Here is a 24946-nt window from a genome sequence, read left to right on the forward strand (position 1 = left end):
CACTTAAGTTGCTTTCTCCATTTCCGTAAAAAATGCATGTCTTGCTACTTTCTGTGGAAAGCCCCCGATGACTGCATCCACCATTCGAAAATATGCTTACACCGTGGACCAAGGGTCAGAATCCTTATTACAAATCCACGAGTTTTGTAGGTAATAGAGCCGACAAAGAGGGTAAAACTACAACTATGCTCTTGGATTGTAAGGTTCTGAAGGCTAGAATCCAAAGTAGCCTGCACAAAAGTGTAGGTCAACAACGTAGCTTCTATGCAAGCCTGAGAAAGGTGACCATTTTTGGCTTCATATGTATAATAAGCCGTTCAAGAAAGAAGCGGAATCCTAAGAGCAAGGAAGTAGTTATAATGAGTTGGGTACTAGCTGTAGACAAATTCTGGGACGGAAAGATGAAGTCAGTATTTTTAGCAGTTTTGATGCAGTTTTTGCATAAATTGCTTCTACGATTTCATCACCTTAAAGATTCGCTGTTTCAAGAACTATTCTTTAAATAATAAAAAATGCTAGTATCAATTTGTTTTTTGCACATTCTTATTGATTTTTTATGCGACAATTTTCAAAAATATTGCTGGAGCAAGTATGCGAAGTTTGTTTTAACAGCTTAGCGTTCAAACGTATGTTTATTTCCTACTTTACGAGTAATGATCCACCATCATGAAAATAATTACAATACTCGAAAAAATGTCCACAATTTAAAAGAAAGTGGTATAGCTGGGCAAAACCTTGACCAAATAGTTCATGAACAGTTGCTTTTTAACATCAGTAAACACGGAACAAAAAATGTTACAATAATTATGGAAAATCAGCTCAGACAAGAAAATTCCGGTTAGTAATACTCATCCTACTCGGTTGGCATTTTAAAGAATAATACGTGTGAAAGAGCGAGGTTTAAAAATATATTGAGAGAGTTCGGCTATATGCCTGGTGTTTGGAATTTGGTCTTAGCTGTGGAGGACGACAGAGATCCTTCGTAGCTCAGTAGGGAAAGAACCCGTCTAGCGGGTACCGGGGATCGTGGGATCAAATGTCAACATCAACGTTCCTGCGAGATCAACCCGCCATACAGACAAAATAACCCGTTTGATATTTGTTGTCGACGTTTTAGTAAAGTGTATGTTTATTTCGATTATAATATGATCAAGTGTGTGTTTGAAAGTAATATAATTAGCTAGTAGTATCTGTCTGTACGATTAGTTCGAAGACAAGTAGATAAATAAATAAATAAATATTTGCAGCATTTTATAAATATGACACAAATATTAAAACGGCCAGGCCCACTGTGTGCAGGCTTGAATTGGGAGATAATTCATTACTCACCGGCAATCAGATTATTCAGTGATGAATAACATGTTGTCGATCTGGTTTAGGCTGCATCCGGTACAAACAATTAGGTAATTCCTTTTTTATAACATATCACGTGAAAACATCGAAAAAATGACGAACGGAAAAGTTACCCATCCACATTACACGACGACCTACTTCGATTTCCCAGTATAGGGCACTGCACGGAAATATCTTCTTCTCTTTCGTTCTTCATAAATTTTGACATTTACTGGCCTTGTTGTTTACTTATTTCTTTGCAGTGAGAAAGAGACAAAGCAGCCCATGCAGTGCCCTATATTAGAGGCTCTAGTGGGGCAAAATACCTATTATTGACAATCTAAGCCCTTCGCCAAACTGAAAGATATAAATAACGAAAATCTACCATAAAGCTCAGGTATTCCTCAACTGGAATACAGTTGTATCAAGTTGTATGCCCTTTCTAGATGATTGATGTTGACTAACCTATCACCACAAAGTTGGTAATTTTATTATTGAAGCTCATCTGTTTCAGTAGAAATTGTTTTATTTAAATATCAATTAGAGTTCGAAATAGAAAACTATTAATGTATGAGTGTCACATTCTGTTCAGTTACATCTTCTAGTAGATAAAGTCACCTATTTATTTATTTATTCAGACTAAGGCCGAAGTGGCCTGTGCGGTATATAAGATTCTTCTCCATTCGGCTCGGTCCATGGCTACACTTCGCCAACCACGCAGTCTACGGAGGATCCGCAAGTCATCTTCCACCTGATCGATCCACCTTGCCCGCTGCGCACCTCGCCTTCTTGTGCCCGTCGGATCGTTGTCGAGAACCATTTTCACCGGGTTATTGTCCGACATTCTGGCTACGTGCCCGGCCCACCGCAGTCGTCCAATTTTCGCGGTGTGAACGATGAATGGTTCTCCCAGCAGCTCATGCAACTCGTTCATTCGCCTCCTCCACGTACCGTCCACCATCTGCACCCCACCATAGATGGTACGCAGCACTTTTCTTTCGAAAACTCCAAGTGCGCGTTGGTCCTTCACGAGCATCGTCCAGGTCTCGTGTCCGTATAGGACTACCGGTCTAATGAGCGTTTTGTAGATTGTCAGTTTGGTACGGCGGCGAACTCTATTCGATTTTCGGATTCGATTTCCGAATTTTGTCTTGCGGAGTCCAAAGTACGTACGATTTCCAGCCACTATGCGTCTCCGAATTTCTCTGCTGGTATCATTTTCGGCAGTCAGTCAGATAAAGTCACCTATAAGGCATTTTATGAGACAGAACTGTTTTTCTCGTGTTTATCTGCTTTGGCATTAAGCGGGAGCCCGTTTGTTTGGTTGTTACGTGCTGAACATTCTAACGGGTCGCTGCATCGATTTTACCTGGCTCCACCCCTGTACCCCGAATGCCAGCACCCCGACAGCTATTACCCCGAATGGGACACTATCCAGAAAGGCCATTACCTAAAAAAATATCGTTCTACGCCATTATTATCTGAAAAAGGGCTATCCTACAAAATGGTGTAAGTGAAGAGATAACACCTTCTTTCAATTAACATAAGGTGTACAGTGGAAATGGGGCCCTCCTTAGCCTAGCGGTAAGATGCACGGCCATAAAGCAAGATCATGCTGAGGGTGGCTGGGTTCGATTCCCGGTGTAGAGGTGTGCGCCGCCGCCGACAGTTTTTGACACGCCGCCGACATTTTTGCGTTAAAATTGTCCACGCCGATGATCTATAATTTTCCACGCCGATTTAAATTTGAAGAAATCCGCAAAAATTTCTGTGGAAATTCCGAAGATTCAGTGGAGGTTCCGTATAATTTACTGAAAGATCTCTACAACATCACGATGAAACTCCAGAGAATTTTTCGTGAAGATACCGATTATTTCCATGAAAATTTCATGCAATTTCTTGTTAAAATTTTGGAAAGCTCTGCGTAAAAACTAGGCTAAAAACTTTGTGTGAAAATTGCGAAGGATTTCCCGTTGAAAACAAAAAAAAAATATCATTGAAATTGAATTTTTGAACGGAGAGAGGTCGTTCGGCAAAAAGCCATTTGGCTGAAGACCACAAGGCTGAAAGTTGTTTCGCCGAATATGTAGTTTAACCGAAAAGATTATTTTGTAGAAGCAAAGCGATAACTTTTTTTATTGTTGTGAAATCAATCTTAATTTGATATCCAAAACTAATTCTGATATTGGTTTCCGATAACAAAATAATTACACATTTTGATGTCCAACCATTCAATTTAGTATTACATATATAGCAAAATAAGATAAAAATATGTAATCAATCATGATGATTCAGATTGGAAAGCAAATTATAAATCAATTTGATGTCAAAATCAACATATGTTTTCTAAATATTCTCATTATGTTTTCAGACTTTGTTATGGTATCTAGCATAAGGTTATTTGGCCGAGAATGTCATTTGGTCGAACAGTTCCTTTGACTGAAAAAAAAGCTTGGGCGAATAGCCTAATAGCCGAATATGCCCTTTGGCCGAAATAGTTGTTTGGTCGAAAGGGCCATTTGGCCGAAATATACATTCGGTCGAAAGTGTCTTTCGGCTGAATTGGTCATTTTAGATATTTTCACCTCAAAAAAATTATGAACTTCCCCAGAAATTCTTCAAGTTTTTTCCAGAATATATTTTTGGAAATTATTTTCAGATTTTCCACAGGAATTACAATTTTCGAGATCTCTTTGGAATAACCAAGAGGAGCTCCTTCGATTTACCAAGGAAAATTGTTTGGAATTGACATGAGAAACTCTTCAGAGTTTTCACGGGAAGCTGTTCCAGATTTCTACAGGAAAATATTCAGCATATCCACGGAAAGTTCCTATTGAGTTTCTGTTGAGTATTCTTTGAAATTTACACAGAAAATTGTGACCGGTAAAAGGGATGCCTTAACGTTGACTTCCTCAATCTAGATTGTTTGAGACGGCTAGTTTTTTATCCTTATTAGATTGTTTTTTTTTTCAGGCATAAGTTCATCACTAGACGGCTAGTTTGGCCTAGTCAACTTTAAAACAACGGAAATATGCTCGGAATTTTTAAGGATTTTTTTGGATTTCTGCAGAAAATTCTTTCTATTTTCGATAAGAAATTCTTGGGAAATTCCATTGACCGAAAGCGACCGCGGCCAAACTGGTAATTTGGCCGAAAAAGCTGTTTACCTTAACAGGTCGCCTGGCCGAAACGATCATTGGCCGAAAATGCTGTTTAGCCTAAAAGGATTTTGACAGAATGGGCCATTTGGTCATACGGCCAAATGTCAATGACTGAAGTTCAGATCCGGAACCGGTCAAATGATCCGGATCTCTAAAGTGAGTGAATGATTTGTGGATCATTTTTTAAAAGATCCGGTTCACCAGATCATCAATTTTTTTAAACAATTTGAAAGGAAATAATAAAATAAAAAATTAATTCTTTGTAATCCATACGCTTGTAAACAAGAAAGGGTAAAGTTATTGTTACCGTACGTTCAAAAGTGTGAGTCAGAATGACGAAGGTTTCACTTTTTGCATTCTCCTTACGTTTTGTTCTAAGGATCCGATCTGGTTGAAAGATCCAGATCATTAGAATGAATTACCCAGATCTGATTCGTTCATCAAAATGATCCGTTTTGCCCATCTCTAGACTGAACGGGTAATATTGTCAAAAAAGGCCACTAGTTTAGATAAATGGCCTTTTCGTCAAATGATCATTAAACAAAATTCGATACAGGCCCTTGGACCAAAAGACATTCAGCCAAGTACCATTTAGCAAAACTAAACATTTAACGGAAACTGTTATCAGGTCAAGACTGGTTTGACCGAAAATGTAGTTAGTCCGAAAGCGACGTACAGCGAAAAGGAACATTTGGGTGGCCTTGTAGGTAAAAACGTTGTTTGCCCTAACAGGCCATTTGGCTAAAAATGCCGTTCGGCAGAAAAAGTCATTTGAAGGAATAGATCATCTGACCAAAAACGTCTTTCGGTAAGAATTCCCAGATAACCAGAATGCATGCATAATAGAATTGTTGTTCTGTTATGCGATGCCTATGCGCATTCAATTGTATATAAGTCGCGAAAACGCTTTTTATTTACAAAAGTGGAGGCGATATATGTATATTTCTTATCCGACGTTGCACGGTAGTGTATGTGATGTGCACGATTTTTTTAAGCGAGTTTGTTTGTTATACATTGCGATATAGTTTGTGAAAAGAAGCTCTGTTAGAAAGAAAATCCGATTTCAAATGGAACTGGAATAAACTCGTAAAATAGCCTACTGTGCAGGAAAATTTATAAATAAACTGATGAGCTTTGCACCACAATGTTCTTTCTGCAACCTTCTTTGAAAAGTGTCGTACGGCTGAATTTATCACTTTGCCAAAATGGCGTTTAGCCGAATAGGTCGTTTGACAGGCAATGCCGTTTGAACGAAAGGGTTGTTTTGCAGGCCAGTATCGACTTAAAGAGTAGAGAGGTTACGAAATGTCGATCATTAGGCCAAGCGGATGGATATTTTTGACTAAATTACCCGTTCAGTCATTGACGTTTGGCATTATGACCTATTTGCCCAAACGATATTTTCGGCCAATTCTGAATGGGTTATACTGTCAAACGACCATTTGCGACCAAGCGGCATTTTCGGGCTGATGATTTTTTCGGTCAAACGATCATTTCGGCACAAATTACCAATTCGGCCGTATGTCACTTTCGACCAATGGAATTTCCCAAAAAAAATCTTATGGACAATACACTAGTCGTTCGATAATTGCAACATGTTTTAGTTTCAGTTGGCACAGGCATTTCGATAACTGCAACGCATGCTAGACGTCAAATGATTGTCAGAAGACGTCAGATATAATAGAAGTGCACCAATCGACTTTGAAATCGTTTTGAAGTTCAGCTGTCCGATAACTGCAAAACTGATCTAACTATCGAATTGAGGTAAAAAGCATTGTAGTTAAATGACTTGAAAAGCATTGTAGTTATAGAACGTCTACTGTACAAACAATTTCCTGTAGAAGTCCAAAAAATCTGCGAACTGTTTTCCGTTGAAGTCTTCTTAGAGTCTTCCGTGAAAATTCTTAAGAATTTACTGTTTTATCGTTGGCCATGCCAAACTAGCCATCTTAATTATTCTAGACTGAAGAAGCCAACGCTAAAACACACATTCTACTAGCCGCACTCTCCTACAATTATGAAGAATTTTCTGTGTAAATTTCGAAGAATGCTCAACGGAAACTCAACAGTGAATTTACGAAGATTTTCCTGTTAAAGTTAAAAACAATTTCTCGTGGAAATTCTGAAGTTTATCATGTAAATTGTGACGAATTCTATGCTAAAATTTCAAACAATTTTATTTAGGAATTCTAAAGAGCTTCTCTTGGTGATTCCAAAGAATTCTCGAAACTTCCCGTGGAAAATTCGAAAATAATTTCCAAATTTAGGAAAAATTTATAGAATCTTATGGAGACGTTCATTAGATTTTTCATGTAAAATTCAAAAGATTTTTTCTTTGACAATAAAAGTCTTGAAGGTATCCCGAAAAAATGCAAAAAAAAAATCTTCAAGAAATGTAATACAAAAATCGTCACGCCGCCCAAAAAATGCAAAAAAAAAATCTTCAAGAAATGTAATACAAAAATCGCCACGCCGCCGCCGCCGGCTAAAAAGGCTTTCAGCGTGACGCCGAAAACGCCGCCGCCGACGAATATTGGACCGGCGCACACCTCTATCCCGGTGCCGATCTGGTTTTGGTTTGGAAATTTTCTCGACATCCCTGGGAATACAAGTATCATTATGCCTCATGATATACGAATGCAAAAATGGTAACTTGGCTTAGTAAGTGCGGCTGATAACTGTGGAAGTGCTGAATGAACACGAAGCAGCGAGGCGGCAATGTCCCAGTGGGGGATGTAATGCCAATATGAAGAAGAAGAAAAAGTACAATGGAAATAATGTCTTTTTTAAATGAAGAGTAATTGTTTAAGGCAAACATAAAAGATAATGCAATGCCTTCTTAAACTAAACGCATACATAAGAAATGATGCCTTCTTTAGATGAATGTATTTTTCGGTATAAGACAAACAGAGGAGGTAATGCCTTTTTAAAATGAACCCCTTTTCCCAGTATAAGGCAAACATAAGAAATAAGGCTATTTAAGGCAAACAGAGTTGATAATGCCTTCTTTTAATGACCGCATTTACCCGATATAAGGCAAACATAGAAGATAACGCCTTTTTTTAATGAACGCGTTAGTCTGATTTAAGGCAAACAGAGTTGATAATGCCTTCTTTTAATGAATGCAATATATAATATAAAGCGAACAGAGTTGATAACGCTTTCTTTAAATGAACGCATTTCTCCGGTATAAGGCGAACATAGCAGATATTGCTTTCGTCAAATGAACGCGTTTGCCCGGTTTAAAGCGAACAGAGTTGAAAATGCTTGTTATTAAAAAACGCATTTAACTGGTAAAACAAGGCGAAAACAAGAGATAACACCTCCTTTAAATTATTGCGTTTGCAAGATATAACGAAACTATGCCTGCTCCTTGCTACGGAAGGAACAAGCATATCCGACGAACAGAAGGGATCCTTTCATTCTAGGGTCTTGCAATAGTAAGGTTTTTGTCGGCTTTCCGCAAACATCAGAAGCAACATTTCCACGTCTTTATACATGTTAGAGAGTCTTTCCAAGCCCAGTCGACGTGGGCTGTAATTTTCTTCCAGCTCCCAGCATTGAGCATAAGAACGTGCTGCGAAATTCTAACCTCTGCTTGAATAGTCTTCAAAGGTGGCACATGATATGTAACGGGATTTTATGAAACGAGAATTATTCGTTCTATACTGTTTTCAAACAGTTCTAGTTTAGTGAAAAGAATCGCGATTCCAACACCCAACACCACCAGGTACAACTTGTAAAAAGGCTATCGGATCTAAAAATAAGTACGGATCTACGATGAAAACTCTCGTGAAAATTGTGTAATTTACTCGACTGGAGTCGCCCTCCTATTAAATAAGTCGTAAAACAAGTAATAACCATTCGCATGAATCTCTCTCTATAAATAGTAAAACCAATCTATGTATGTATGTTTGCTAACTACTTTTGAATAACTTGGCGGATTTTAACCAAATTTGGTACACATATCCTATATCCTCAGTGGAAATCAAAAAGGGGGTGGGAAGGTCATTTGAAAAAGGAGGAGGTGGGGGTTTGCTTGGAAAACGAAGAATTCTGTGTAACTTTCAACTCCCAGAACCGATTTCAACCAAATTTTGTACACATAGTCACTATGAGGAGACAATCACATGAGAGTGTAATTTGGGAAAGGGGGAGAGGTCTGGAGGGAGGGGTATTGTTCAGAAAACGGGTAATTCAGAGTAAATTCTGAACCCCTGGACCGATTTCAACCAAATTCGGTACACACATAACATTGGAGATAACAAAGGGGGTTGGGTGGTCATTGTATATAAATATATTGATATAAGGGTGCCCAGTGATAAGCAATGATTAATGTGTTTTCTTCTGGATGGTGAATGTGATCTCTACTTAAAAAACAGACGTTTGCCCGGAATAAGGCATCGGTGGATGTTTTTCCTTCTTTAGAAATAGAAGTTTGCCCGAAATAAGGCGATTATGGGTTTGCTTCCTTCTTTAAAATTAGTCAATGTTTTCAAATGAAATCTGCCTTCTTTTAATCAATTGATGAAGTATCAATAAGAAAACACAATTACCCTGTTGACTAATTGGTTTATTCATTTTCCGATTGTGTTCCGATTGTTGTTTTATTTTTCGCTTACTAGGATTTTGTAACAAAGTTTTTCATACGATTTTCAAAACATGTCGCAAAATTATTCATACCATTGCATTCTAAGTATAAAATTCTGAAGAAAACATTTATAAATAATGATATGGAAATGCTAATATCATCCTCCAAACTTAGACGCACATGTTCATGATAGAATTAGAGGCGAAAGTATAGAATTGATAGTTCCGTTAGGATACGGCAGGCATGAAGAATGTTTTTATAGAAGTCGATTTGAAAGCGAGCGGAGGGCAATATTTGTGATGGCACATATCACACGACCTTCCTTCTGCCAAGCGATATGAGCTATCACAAATATTGCCCTCCGCTCGCTTTCAAATCGACTTCTATTAAAACATTCTTCATGCCTGCCGTATCCTAACGGAACTATCAATTCTATACTTTCGCTGCTAGTTCTATCATGAACATGTGCGTCTAAGTTTGGAGGATGATATTAGCATTTCCATATCATTGTAAATCGTTTAACTTCACGTAGTAATACACACAAAATCATTAATTTAGTTATTAATAAATAGTAAAACGTTACAAACATTATTTTGTGTTCGGCCCTATCGGAATGTTCACACAGAATCAAACCAAAACAAAACATCTAGTGAAAATTGGAGATGGTCGTTCAGACTCGGAATCGTTCAACTGATCCAGATATTTGTTGTGAATGAATGATTCGTAGCTTACTTTTTGAAAGATCCAGTTCACCAGATCAGCAAATTATCTGACCATTTGTAGGAAAACGATAAATTGAAAAGTTTATCTTACTTACTTTACTTTGTATGTACGGGTCAAAAGCAAGGTCCTAGTTGAAAACCGTTTCACCGGTTTGCATTCTTCTTTCGTATTGCTCCAAAGATCCGATCCGTTTGAAAGATCCGGATCATTAGACTGAACGACCCAGATCTGATCCGTTCAACGAAATGATCCGTTTTGCCTTGAAAGATCTCCATCCTTGTGTGGCAGTGAAATAGCACTTGCCGTTTACTTTATAAGTAAATATTCAATGGCTTTGAAACCATCGAAGTAGGCTGATACCAATAATCGAAGTAGTCGTTGCACGTGGATGTCAGTCACATGTACTGATCCATCGAAGGTAAAAGGTTTTCCTGTGGACTCCCGCTTGTTAATTAACGGAACAAACTCCACAATCCTTAACGAATGCTTGTTTGCAGATGTCGTTTCCACCCCTAAGTGTGACCGACCCTGTTCCACTTCCGTTCCAGAATTTCAGTTGCTATAGGCCTTGCAAAGCTACCACACGACAGTGTACCAGAGTGTGGGAATCCTCCAACCGTGACTGGTCATACACACTAAACCCTTCTTGGGCTTCAACCTCATGGTTTCCCTCGAGATTGTCTTTAAGTATTACGTCTAGGGGATAGGCAGTACTTAGCGTACTTTTCCAAAGCGACACGCTTAACGGTGCCTCTCTTCGATGTTCTGATTAAATTCTGATTCCTTTCGGAAGCGTAGGTTATACAGTTTTGAGCCCTTTACATCTTTTCTTGTGCCATTCTGCACCACATCTTTTTTTTAGGCCATTTGGGTCCAACATGCTCGCAATCTACTCGGCGGCGGATCTATTTTACTCCGTCGGAAAGTCCGCCGGCTTCCGAACCTTCCCCAATACCGACTGCCTGCATCCGTGGGAGACTATAACGTTACCAATACTACTCTTTCACCTGGGCATTATATTCATAGGTTAGTCCTTAGTACTTTCTCACTTCAACGGGTGATCATACGAATGCCGAGGTCGGTTTAAAGATTCCGGATGGAGATAGCTTCCGGTTCAGTTGTGCCCCGACGACCCGAGGCCAGTGCATTCGCATGTCACGATCTACTTAACGAATCCCCGGCGGCGAACCTTGCCTACACCGATGACTCGTTTTCCTATGCCCTTGAATCATTTGGCTTCCGTTACTCCGACCGAACCAAAATCCCTGTAGGCGGGATCAAAGTTGTGCAACATGTCGGAGCGTGTATGGAAATTATACGCGAAACTAGTAAACCGCGAAACCACCATTAGATCCGGTGACAGTTGCAATCCTGCATCTAAAATGGTTTAAGAGTTACTTAGAGAAATGTCTTTTCTTGCCATAATTCGTCGTACGTCGTCTACTAATAATAATTGGTTCATTTTTCGAAGCATTAGTTTGACCTTTACAAATCTATTATGCACAATTTAGAACATTATGAACCATTTAGCTAATATACAAATTTGAATTTATTTTAACTTGCTTATTTTTTATTATAGTACTCTAAAGTAAATAATTTGGACGAAAAATATTTGGCAAATTCCTAATCTGAACTCAATGCGCTAGTCTATTTCATTTTCCTTGATGCAACACCTTATTTGCCGGGGGCCACCGTAAATTTAAAAAGATGTGAAGAAACGCCATCCAAAGAGCTTGAGAGTGTAATCAGTGCGAAATAGTTCCTCAAAACGTGCAAGTTTTCCTTTTCTTGTTGAACGTGGCTTTTTGTACGATGATCTCAATTTGGAGGGGAAAACTTCGATATACATAGAAAAAGTGGAAACCACTTTTACTCGAGGATTTTTTTTTTATTTCAATGCAGAAGAAGTCTCAATCAAGAAGTTTCTAAAGTTTTTGGCTCCTCTTTTCCGAGTGTGACTTTTTGCCAATTGGTTGGGGAAATAGAAGTTTCGGTAATTTATTCTATTAACAATAAAACGGTTTTCGAATTCAATGTAAATCATGTGGAATTCAATGAGATTATTGAAATAATTTCGAATCATTTTGTCATGTTGGTATCAACTATTTATAAAGTTTGCCGATTATTCTGCCATACGTCTTCTTCTTACACAAATACGAACGAGAAAAATACTTTTATATTGAGTGGATTATTTATTCATCTAATCAGTGGAAACTCGGAAGAAACATTTCCACAAAACTTCCCTCCTCGGTATACTAAAGCATTTTTCATTCTAAGCTTTTCACCAGATGATAATGATTAAACAACATCCCTTCTCTTGTTGTTACCCGAGGGTCAGAGGACGCTTACAAGATAAGGTCGGAACCATATCGCAGCAAAAACACAAAGGTTAAAAAATCCTGTCCCTCGAGTTATCATTAAGTATTCATCTTCACACTGGCCGGCTTCTGCTGAGTCTCTGAACGTGTCTCGGTCTGTTTGCAAATCAGCAGATGGATGACACGTGATATGGGTAGGCCCCGGCCGGAACGTTTTGACACTTGATTCACAGAAGATACATATCTGCGCTGCGACATGGTTCCGCTAGCAGAAGATTCTTTCATTTACACACTGCCAAGCGATGTTTCAGTTGGATTGAGATAGTGGTCCCAGTGTCAAAGAGAATTCTGTTTTTTTTTTCTGTTGATTCCCTTCGTACATCAGCTTATGAAAGTGAATTCTGTCTGACGTAAAAAAAACGGATGGGTATATATCTCAGAAAACGCATGGCATTCAAATGAGCTGATAAGGTTCAAGTGATTTATCATCGTATTGTTTTATTTACTTTCAGATTTTATCGAGTTTAATAATATATTATAGAAAATATTCACAAGTGAACAAAACTACTTAGAATTTATGTATGCCTTCCATTTCAAGGCAAATCTTTATTTTGAGATCACGTTGAACAAATTCAACCTTCTATTTATTTTTCAATCAATATGCTGCTACCGGAACTTTCAACTCGGATTTTTGAAAACTTTCGCCTACCTACCTTTTTAAGAAAAGAAGCCCGTGTATTGTCCGTCTGCATTTCTATTTCTAGTAACTTTCATGTCTTTTTGCCATTTGTTCATTTGAAACATGTTAAAGCTGTTAACTCCTATCGAAAATAGTATCTGTATGCAAACTACACTGCTGCTAACCGCAAGTCGAGCACATCTGTATATGGAGGCCCATATACAGACGTGCTCGACTTGCGGTTTAGCGATAGTACATTATGATCGACAAGTGTAAAGCCTTTGATATTGAGTTGCCAGGGTTATAGTTGTGGGATAAGAAGGACATTATTTCAACTCGAGAAGCGTTAGATTATTTAACTATAAAGGATACACATGGCTACTACACCAGAATATATTTTGGATGAGTGATTCCTGCATGAAAAAAAATCACAGAGGTTTGGGTGAGGCGTATCAGAATATATCCACAGAATCAACCGCACCCCAGATTTGCACACGCTTCCGCACACTGTCTGTACCAAAAAGAGAAAAGGAGACGCGTGGTGCATTGTTTTACAAGTCTTTTCACCCACCAGAAATCTTCCGGCAATTATTATCTATTTTTTATCAATATAAGGGTATGCGATAACACACTTTTCCTGACGAAACGAAACGAAACGAAATTTGAAATATCAATGTTGATTAGAATCGAAACGAAACGAAACGAAACATAGATTTACTTTCGAGACTTCGAAACGATACGAAAAAGGAACATTTAATTCGGAATTTTACGAAACGAAACGAAATTTTATTTTTTTTCCCGCGGAATTTTTATTGAATTGGTTTTACATTATGTGCGCAATTCTTATCTTTTTTTTCGAATAAATCAAATAACTTCTTTGCGACCAATAGAGTTATAGTAACAAAAGAAGCAGTCTGTGATAAATTCCCGCATTCCCGTTTATATACAATTGACGATAAGGTAATATCCCAGTAATCGTGGAGTTTGTGCCCCCGAATCTGATCATTTTTATATCGGTACAGTTTTATATCAGTAGGTAGAATGACGGCTTTGGCAGGTTTTGTTCTATTATTGCCAGGGTTTTTTTTATAACTGATTATGCTCAAATTTGGCCCAAACATTCTTTGCATATCAAAGAATATTGTGGCCAAATTTAATAAAATTCGGTCGACAAAAACCCCCCTGACAATAATAGAACAAAACCTGCCAAAGCCGTCTGTTCCCCTATATAAAAATATATAAATTGTGAGGTTTGTTTGTGTTTGGATTCAATTTCTGTAAAAAAAATATTTCACCCAAGAGTGTTATGTAATTATGCTGAAGCATATTTCATCTTGTCTTATCAGCGTTGTTTTATGGTATTGAGCTAACTCAAAACTAGAAAATTAATGCAAAGATTTTGTTTTTGATCTAGTGGAATACTCATTTATATATCCACATCTACCAGGCGTTACCCGTTACGTTGGGATATGGATACTTGGAAGTAGTGCGTAACGGTGTAAATCCGCCCATATCGTCAGGCTCAGTACAACACTGAATCTGACAATATGGCGTCTCTAACTCCGAATCCCGAGGTGTCAGGCGACCCGTGCCGAGGGGATGAATGATCTGGGGGTGAAACAATTAGCCAGGTCGTTAACGGAGCCGGTGGAGGTTCCACAGAGTGTGGGCTGCTTAGGCGGCAAGCGGGTGGCAGTGGGTGGTACCCACACACCCCCTAGTGGTGCACATGTGGTGCCAGCGAATGGGAGTTGGTGAGGTCTGGTGAGGCCTGGCAGGAGTGTCGGGGAACAGATACCTCTGCGGCACCTCAGAAGTAGGGGACACGAAAGTCTCGCTATGACTGACAGGAGTGTCGGAAGGTTGATGCTTCTGCTGCACCTCAGAAATGAATTATTGGCAGTGGCTGATTTTGTACCCGCTGCTGCCACATCCAGGCGCTATAGTATATGCGTAAAATAGCCAGCATGAGTTAACCGCCAGAAATTTGTATGGCGAAAGACATCTAATGCGGGTTTTCTCAAAATAAGGAACTTTTCATGAAAAAATATTTGGTACCGGTTATGTAGGAAGGAGTCCGCTACTACGCCTACCAAATAGTTTTTGATGAAGGTGCTTGATTTTGAGAAATCAAACCTTAGATTCCCTTCGCCATACTGATTTCAGAAAGTTAACTCCTAGTGTGCCGCTGTAAGCACGCTCAAGGCAGGGGATTCATTGGAGACATGTAAGGTAAGTGGTGCCACCTCGTTGCAGGATGGGGGTGGTCTGATTGAGGACTATCTGGGATCTATAAATCAATAGGTTGTTATTGCCTGCAAAGTACCTGTCTGGTATCCTGTTGGCAGTATCAGAGCCCGGGTAGGTGAGTGTTAGGCACGCGTGACGTGCCGGGTGTTCCACGCCCAAACGATGCACAGGAGGTGCACAGAGTGGATATAAATGGGAGATGGGGGTATTACAACCCCCACTGAGTGAGAGACTGAATGTCAAGAGAGTGGTGCACAAGTCGTGCAAGCGAATGGGGCTGAATGTATGAGCGAGTGTAAGTTAGACTCGTATGGTACGTGTGGTCAGAGTGATTGCTTAGGCAGTAGTGTGATCCGGCTGCCAGGGACGGAAGTCTCACTAGGCCTGGCAGGAGTGTCGGGGGGCAGATACCTCTGCAGCACCTCAGAAGTAGGGGACACGAAAGTCTCACTATGACTGGCAGGAGTGTCGGGGGTTGATGCTTCTGCGGCACCTCAGAAATAGGAGACATGAAAGGGTCTGCCTCGTAGCTGAGGTATGAGTGACATAGGAGCAACCAACCTAGGGTTGCCTCCGGCTTGGTAGACAAGTGGTGCCACCCTGTTGCAGGACGGGGTGAACATCATACTGAATGAGGACTGTCTATGTTGTGAGATGGTGGCATGGGGTACGCAGGATACCTGTAGGATTCTTGCAATCATTCAAGCGGCATAGGCAGGTGAGTGTTTTGGCACATGTGGTGCCAGTGTGTTTTGTGCAAATGTGTTGCATGGGGAGTGTAGGAGAGTCGAGGCGCATACGTGCACTTGTGTACGTCATGTAGGGGGCGCACTGCCCAATAGTCATCCCCCGAAGTTTTGCTTAATTGCGGGCTGGGGGAATGACTGGAGAGGAAGGAGTTGGTTCTAGTGGGTCGGGAGTGGTGATCCCATCCCCACACTACCTGGGTTCGCCTCTCCAGGTGTCTGGTTGCAGATTTCCATGACCTACGTTAAAAAAACAGAAACATCTACCAGGCGTAAACGCAGATAGAGAGTTGTTAATAGCATACATTTGCTCATTAGACTAATCCTTTGCATCTTTATAAAATGCATATAGATATGTATTTTAGATTGTATTTCAGAAATGTGATCGCAACATTTTTATAGCAGCAGTTTGCCAGGTATAAAGAAATAATATTCCCTTTCTTTTAAAAAACGTTGCACCAAAAAGTTTTAATTTCCTTCCAAATTCGACATTTTTATATGAGGCTCAAAGACCCACAGCTTTATATACAATCAGCTCGACGAACTGGTAGTAGGAGAGAAAATTAGTTTGACGCTCATAGTTATAACCCTAGTAGCACACATGTGCTACATAAGTTACATCAACTCATATGTGACCATATTTGGTCACAATCAAGTTGCTGCAACCATTTTTGTCTGGCTTGTGTTACTCGGGAAGAGACCTAGGGATGCTCTGCAACTTCGTGAGCACCGCGGGAAAGGAATCGTTGGTTAGTAGGTAACTCACATGAAGTCACCTTGGAATGCGACTAAATGTTTATTTAAAAACAAAGTTTTTTCTGAAAACTCGAAAACGAAACCGTGTTTCAAATAAATCCAACGCAAAATCAATGTGAAAGAAGCGCTCTAATAAAAACTTCACAAGGGCCCTAGGAGTTCGCGCCATGGCTTTGCCTTTTTGACAAAGTAATACTGATCTGATTCATATTCAATTACATTCACACTCTGAGCCAGACGTCTTGAATATTGAGTCGGATCACTTTTGAGAATAAAGATAGAATACTTAAAGAATACTAAAGACATTTCTAACAAAACACTGAAGACGTTTTATGGAAGAAAATTAATTACGTTTTTGTCGACTAAGAAAGAGATTATGTGGTAAGGGATAATAGACAAATTTGTATAACATTAAGTTTTGAAAACTGCTATATGATTTTGTTCAGCGGCGCAGCCAACATTTTTGATAATCCAATACCGTACGAGGCAGGTTTAAATTTAAATTTGATTCGAAATTCCGCGAAATTCCGTTAAATTTCGTTTTATGGTAGTTTTTTCTAGCGAAATTTTTGTAATTTTACGAAACGAAACGAAATCAAGAAACCAGATTTCGCCATGCTAAAATTCCGCGAAATTCCGAAACGAAATTTGTCGAAATACCGCATATTCTTATATCAATATTTTTTAGATTTTAGCAGTTACAAAAAGGTTGAGCATCATTTCTTGATAGTGGCTTAAAGCATCCCGCTGTCATTTGTATGCAAAAATATAAGTGCATATTTTAACAGCATTCTAAGTATGGCATTCGGTGTGAAATCAGAGGCACCCGGCGAAGCATTTATTCCTGCAGAGAAATTATTTTAAACTATTGAAAAGAGAACGGCAAGACCTACAGCAAAAATTTACAGCATTCCACTAACCCCAGTACTTCCTTAAGCGAAACTAACCAACGCCGGTCCAGTCGGTAAACTGCGCTCTAATGAAATTCTCGTTTATGGTTGCGTTTATTCTGCCCAGGAATGGGAAAAATCCCTGTTGAACGATTATTAATTCACAGTGTTCATCCGGCGTAGTACTTTTTGTTGTCTCACGTTTTCCCTCTTTTCCCATTTTCATTCCATTGCAGACATCGAAAGCATACCTTTGGTGAAGTATGTTGCGGTGGCTGGTCGGAACGTCACGATGAGCTGCCCGGGAGTGAACGAACACTCGCTGGTGGACACACTCACGTGGAAGTCCAGCAGCACGGTAGCCGAGTTTGTCAACGGACTACCACTAGCCAGTAATAATAGGGTAAGGATTTTTTTCCCTGCTAGTTGCTAATCAATGATAAATGACCAGAGAAGCATATCTTCCATCTTGCCAGTGTATTCTCTGTCGTTATTAATTATCATCGCTCGTACGGACGGCATAATATTTTTTTCCCGCTGTCCACTAATTACACAATTTTTGCTCGGCTCTCGTTTGCAGATAACATTGCTACCTGATAATTTTAGTCTCCACATAAGTCCAACTGTCGCCTCGGATACGGCCGAGTACAGCTGCCTGGTGAACGACCGCCACAGCCCCGAAGCCATCGTGGATCTGCTAGTTCAAGGTAAGTGGAGGCCAAGCGACGTCGGGTGTCCGGCATCTGTCGCGAACGATTGTGGATTCTAATGGATAAGCATGTTGAGCAATTAGCATTTCACCTGACCGGAACTTCATGTTTGCAGACGTACCGGATCCACCGGGGCGACCACTGGTTGTCAGCTTCACGTCACGCTCGGTGCATCTGTCCTGGGCTCACTCGCAGGATCCCCGCAATGCACCCGTGACGAATTTTATCATCGAATCGAGGTGAGTGGTATGATAAACTATGGAAGCAGGACAATAGGTGCAATTTAATTTTCATACCGGATTACATTTTTTAATTTTATTTTTGTCCCAGTTTTTCTGAGTTGTTTATGACTCAATTTAGGAAAGTAATGTCACATGGAAGTGGATGTAAAGAATAGCCTTTAAACACATTACGCATAAAATACGGATTTTCAACCCAACCTCCAAGCTTGAACAAGCTTGAAGTATGTATATTGGATTAAAAAATAGATTATTTAACTAATGTCGAATTCGTTTTTAAACCTGGGTCAGTGCCAACCCGAACCCTGAATAAAAAAACATTTTCAGTTCCATCTGTCATTGGATATGTTGGTGTGCGTAGCATCCTTTTTGTTTTGATTCGAAACATATGATCCAGGACATTCAGTGCACTGGCAGTGCGTTGGCCTTGCCTAATCAGATCTTCTTCTTCTTCTTATTGGCATTACATCCCCACACTGGGACAGAGCCGCCTCACAGCTTAGTGTTCATTAAGCACTTCCACAGTTATTAACTGCGAGGTTTCTAAGCCAGGTTACCATTTTTGCATTCGTATATCATGAGGCTAACACGATGATACTTTTATGCCCAGGGAAGTCGAGACAATTTCCAATCCGAAAATTGCCTAGACCGGCACCGGGAATCGAACCCAGCCACCCTCAGCATGGTCTTGCTTTGTAGCCGCGCGTCTTACCGCACGGCTAAGGAGGGGACTAATCAGATCATGATAAATAAATATGTTTAAGTGCGTGAACTGATTTTTGCGGATAGTGGAATTTACTTTTGGGTGGATATAAATAGGGGAACTGCTCCGGGAATTCATCTTATGGCTTCTATATTCATCCCATTAAAAACAAAGCAATGGAAAGGAATTTGGATTGCTTATTTTTTCGCGATTTTTTTGTTGATGTTGACAAAAAAGGCGACGAAATTGGTGCTGTATTTCTTTGTTTCCCGATGAGATGATTATATGTTCAATGATATGGAGATCGGAACAGTTCCCCTATTCAATTATATTCAATAATCCCGTGCACATTTTTATACCAAGAATTCCGTATAGAATTCATGTCAAAGAGATTTTCCATTCTACAAAAATTCATCTATTTTTGCTAAAGTTTTCGGAGAACACTCAGAAGCATGTAATAAAAATTCTCCAGGATTCGCTAATTTTTTTTCCTCGTTACCTCTCCTGATAAAGGTAGCCTCAAACCTCAGGAAAATTTTCTACCAGATTTTGGGCCCCGTGCATTTTTAATTTTCAAGAATCTCCCGGAGGAATTTCTCAAGGTACTTCCGGGGGAATTTATGTACGAACCTTGCTGAGCAATTCCTGTAGGAAACTTCGAGTTAGTTCCTGTATTTCAGAAGGATTTCCTGAAGGAATTATATCGTAGGAATTTTCAAATTAATTCCTGGAGCAACTTCCAGAAAAAATCCAGGATCAGTCTTCAAAGATCTTCCTAGAAGAATTCCCAAAGGAATGCATCCTGAAAGGATACCTTGGAAAAAATATGGAGGAATGACTGAAAGATATCGCCAACAATTCAAGAAATAATTACTGAAAGAATTTCTGGCAGTAATTTCTTTCAGGATTCCCGAAGAAAATTCTGAAACGCACGAAAGAGTTTTTGGAAGAATTAAAAAAAAAGAATTTCTGAAGTAATTTCTGCATAAGAAATAATTCTATTCGGTATTCCTCAAATATATTTTTCTGACAATTCTTAGCGGATTTTGCGAACGGGTTTCAAGAGGAATTTCCAAACTACATAATTCCATCCACCGACCTAAAATAATTCCCTAACAATTATTAAAAAAAATGAATCTAGACAACAGTACCAGATTAATTTCATTTAAAACTACAATAACAAATATCACAAAATTCCCGAAAAAAAAAGATTTTCAACGCGCATTTCATTTTAATAAACAGACAGTTTCGTTTATCCCTTCTGCTTGTTTATTCCACCCAGTACCACCCACCCACGTGGTTTTGACAGTTGAAGTACAGTTGTATTGGTGAACCCGGTGCGAAACCGTGAAACAACACAGTGCGAACCCGACAGCTTTGGGGTTGGAACTAGTGCGAACCTAGTTCCAACCTGAGAGAATAAAAAAACACTTTGACAGCACTTAGGTTGGAACTGGTTCCAACCTAGGTTGGAACTTTTTAAAAACGAATTCGACATAAGGTACACTGGGGGAAGTGGAAAAAGGGGGTAAGTGTAAAAATCGACTCGTAAAATTTCAATTGTACAGACTTTACAGTTTTTACCACACCATAACATTGTGCAAAAATATTGAGTTCAGTGCGTGATCTCTCATGTTTCGGACAGCAGAACGATCGCGCGGTAGGCCGAATTATTGTGTTCTGCATTGCGCGGCCGGTAATAAAATTAATCAGTACAGTGCGTGATCTCTCTTGTTTCGAGGCGGGCTTGGTAGTCATATGGCTACTGCTTCTGCTTCATACGCAGGAGGTCATGGGTTCAATCCCAGGTCCGTTCCATTCTCCTACTTTTTATCTTTCGCAGGCGCCAGTATGACCTAACAAATGAGATCACCAGTACTTGTACATTGAAGATGTGTGCTAGTCCCAAGCAAACATCTGTTGGTTCCCTGTGCAAGAACAGCTGATCTGGTCATAATGGAGTAGCAACTACGAGCAGTCAATCAAGCTCATGCTCAAGCTCACCATAACATTGTGCAAAAATATACTTTATTGTTTACACTGATATTATGTTAAAATCCGTGTTATACATTCACTAACACAGTTTACGCTGGAGCTGTCATTTTAGGTTTCGCGAGAAGTTAATTTTTGCATTCATAAAATCAATTCTTACTTGCATAAATTGTTCCTTTCTCTTGTGATTTTGCACTACAGGTGAGCATTATAATACAATTAAACAAATCACATTCAGTTTGTAGTGGTTTGTACGATGAAAGCAAATAATTTAAAAAAAAATACACTTACCCCTGATATCTAACACTGCGAGGGAAGTGGATAATGTTCTAATCACGCATTTTTTGACGTAAACTACGTCTAAGGGGAAGACTCGGATATAGGGTGTAAAATGAGAATTTCAAAATTGGGGACCGTCACGAAATCATGTAAGATTTGTAACATTAATAGGTCCTCTATCTTTCAATGGATTTTAAAGATTTATATATCAATCGATTCGCTAACTCTCCACCAATTTGCCAGTAGTATTGAAACTTTTGAGTTTAAGGTCACTCCTGACGGAATCCAAGTTCCAAAGTGCTTGCGTTTTCTGGGGCACACCACTCTATACGGAAGCAACACACAACTGTCATTTTTATTTTTTCACGCATGCTGCGACACAGCAAAACTAAATTAACAAAAATGACAGTTGTGCGCCGCCTCCGTATCGAGTGGTGTGCCCCCGAAAACGCGAGCACTTTGAAACTTGGATTCCGTCAGGAGTGACCTTAAACGCTAAACTATTGAAAATTTTAGTTCTTTCATGTGTCTTGCATCTCCTATGCAGCGCGTTCCAATCCTTGGTAATTGCCTACTTTTAGGGTATTATCAATTGTTGAACTGGGATGTATAAATGGGGTGGCCCAGCTGCTAGACAGTGGGGTCCCTACTCCCTCACATAGTGGGAGATGCTGCTAAAGCTGGGTAGTAGTGTCAGTGGAGTAGTTCTTATCTTCTATATATACCGGAATAATTGATTCAGTGTACTATATTTGGTTTTACGTAGTTTACGTGGTTTACGTCGAGCGGTCGTGTCTTGTATACAACCCCAAATTTTTCCATCCCCCCAGGGTTTATTTCGATACCTGTGAATCTTAATATGCTCCTTCTTTGTTATCATCGTGATTTCAGTGGTGGTTGGACTAATATACATAAGAAACGCCTGATTAACCCACTTATCGTTCTTGATGCCTTTCACATGTTTTACATATGAAAAAAAGGTATGAGAAAGATAAAAACAGCAATGATAGGTGAATATATTCCATAATGCATATTCCTTTACATTCATAACAATATTCGCCGTTGAATGCAATTTGTTGCAAACAAATCGGTTAAGGACAAATGCATGAAAATAGGTGATTTTTTTGTACGTGTATTGAGCACACACAAACATACAAACACGCACACACAGACATCATCTCAATTCGTTAAGCTGAGTCGATAAGTTTATAACACTGTAAGTCTCATTCTTCCTCAAAAAAGTTCATCTTTGGGGCGAACATACAGATTTTACGTACACTTAGTGTTTGAGAATACACAACCACTCCTCCCCTAGCTATAACAAGAATTCATTGGGGACCTATTCCTTTAATCCAACGAAATTGTTCAACAAAAGATACTCAGAGCAATTACCGTCTTCATTTCAATCATATATATCTACTGATCACAATTGAAGGTCAAGATATCTTGGGTTTTCCACTTACCCCATTTCACTGGGTTAAGTGGAAAAATAACTTCTATATTTCAAATCTATTTTTATAAATTTTAAGCAACTAAAATGGTATGAATTACCGCACAGTTGGTGCAAAATGGACTGTTTTTGAGAGCCCATAATGATTGAATGCATTTAAACCATTTAAACTGCTTTTACAATAAGTTGAACATGAACTATCGATTTTTCCTTTTCCACTTCCCCCAGTGTACCTTATAAAAGATACAAATGTCTACTACACCAGAATAAATTTTCTTTGGAATATTACAGATACATGAACTGCTTACGAAGCTCTTCCAGACTTGTTTTTAAAAGTTTTACATCTATTCATATGGAATCTACATGAACTATTTCTATAATCCAATTGTTAGTTCAATTGAATAAAGTCGTTGATAGCAAAATTTGTCGTTCAATTAATAAGGATGTTCTTACACAAATAAACATTAGAGCCAAAACAGTTCAAGAAGAGAACAACATAGATCCTAGTAGGTTGCGCAAGATGATTTTTTCAGCACGAGTCATACGTTTATCCAATGATGCTTGTTGTCTAACTACTAGGAGTGTTAAACAAATCGAGTTTTGCAACGAATTGCACACATTATATTTTATATGACAAAAAATGGGTTGTAATATGACAAATCTGGACGAAACTAATTCAGTGTAAGTAACTTCACAACTAAGAGGCCCTCCTTAGCCATGCGGTAAGCCTTAGCCAAAGCAAGACCATGCTGAGGGTGGCTGGGTTCGATTCCCGGTGCCGGTCTAGGCATTTTTCGGATTGGAAATTGTCTCGACTTCCCTGGGCATAAAACTATCATCGTGCTAGCCTCATGATATACGAATGCAAAAATGGTAACCTGGCTAAGAAACCTCGCAATTAAAAACTGTGGAAGTGCTTAATGAACACTAAGCTGAGAGGCGGCTCTGTCCCAGTGTGGGGATGTAATGCCAAGAAGAAGAAGAAGTAACTTCACATGCCCATTCTTGCCAGAAAAATATGTTGCTGCAGAAAACAAACTGATTCCATTTTATCGTGCCACATTGCGTAACTCGACAAACCATCAAGCGGAAGACGAATCTGCCTTTTGAGAATGTTGATGCCATGTCTTTCAAACTTTATCATTTATCACGCGACGCAGAGAATACACTATTTGAACACTCATTCAAATGTGGTGACGTAAGTACTATTCCAATGTTGCTTTTTCACTACAGCACTGAAATAAGTGTTATAATGGATTTTATGCATCTCGTTCGGGTTGCATAATGGCCATTAAAACACCCATTTCTTTGGTATGGAAAAGTAGGCCGTTTATCACTCAAGCCCGAACTTTAATACCAGGTATTATGATCCGAAAATGCAAAAAAAAATCTTTAATTTTCGTATGTATTGCCATGCACATTTTTGGAGTATGCAAATGAACGCAATATTGAATTAATCTGACTGATTTTTGATTTGAAATAAATTCCAACTGTGCTTGCTTTAATCTTGCTGGAAATATTATATCTCAGTTTACGTCTGAATCAAATGCTCATCAAATGTTCATGTATAAAAGGTCACTTCAATCAAAAAGAGGCAAAATTCATTGAAGTTGAAAACAATGAGTCGTTATTGATACCTATCTCAGCAGGCAATGAAAAACTGCATGCTCTATTTGACAAAAAGTGCAGAAATAGGACTGAATCAAATAAATCATATAAAAAATCATAATAATTGCTATTTAGACCTTCATATTTATTCATGAAAACGCCACAATGTTGGATGATAATTTGTCCGAGCCTTACTTTGATTATAGGAAGGCAAACTATGATCTTAAAAAAAATATTGAACAGCATTCATAGGCAAAACTTATTGCGTAATAGTGGCATAGCACAAACCGTTAGTATTTTCTAACATAGCCAAATATGGTATTCTGAAAAAAAAAACAGTTCCAATTAATCATTTCTAATCTTGACTTTCAAAAATGGTAAGAAATCCAATATAAGCAACTATCGAGGAATTGCTATATTATCTAGCATTCCAAAGTTATTTGAATCCATAATTAACGACAATTTATTCTCATAGGCCAAGTTTTTGATTACCAGAGAACAACATGGTTTCGTTAAAAG

General features: G+C 39.0%; 1 protein-coding gene across 1 annotated transcript in view; it reads left to right on the forward strand.

Moving 5' to 3' along the window:
- Nucleotides 1-24946, forward strand: part of LOC134206349 (protein sidekick-2-like) — a 403216-nt gene that overhangs the window by 273604 nt on the left and 104666 nt on the right. The window contains exons 2-4 of the mRNA XM_062682055.1: nucleotides 17683-17849; nucleotides 18027-18153; nucleotides 18272-18395. Coding sequence (XP_062538039.1) covers nucleotides 17683-17849; nucleotides 18027-18153; nucleotides 18272-18395 — 418 coding nt within the window. The remainder of the gene's footprint in view (nucleotides 1-17682; nucleotides 17850-18026; nucleotides 18154-18271; nucleotides 18396-24946) is intronic.

The sequence above is a fragment of the Armigeres subalbatus genome, chromosome 1 (assembly GCF_024139115.2).
Source record: "Armigeres subalbatus isolate Guangzhou_Male chromosome 1, GZ_Asu_2, whole genome shotgun sequence".
Taxonomy (NCBI): domain Eukaryota; kingdom Metazoa; phylum Arthropoda; class Insecta; order Diptera; family Culicidae; genus Armigeres; species Armigeres subalbatus.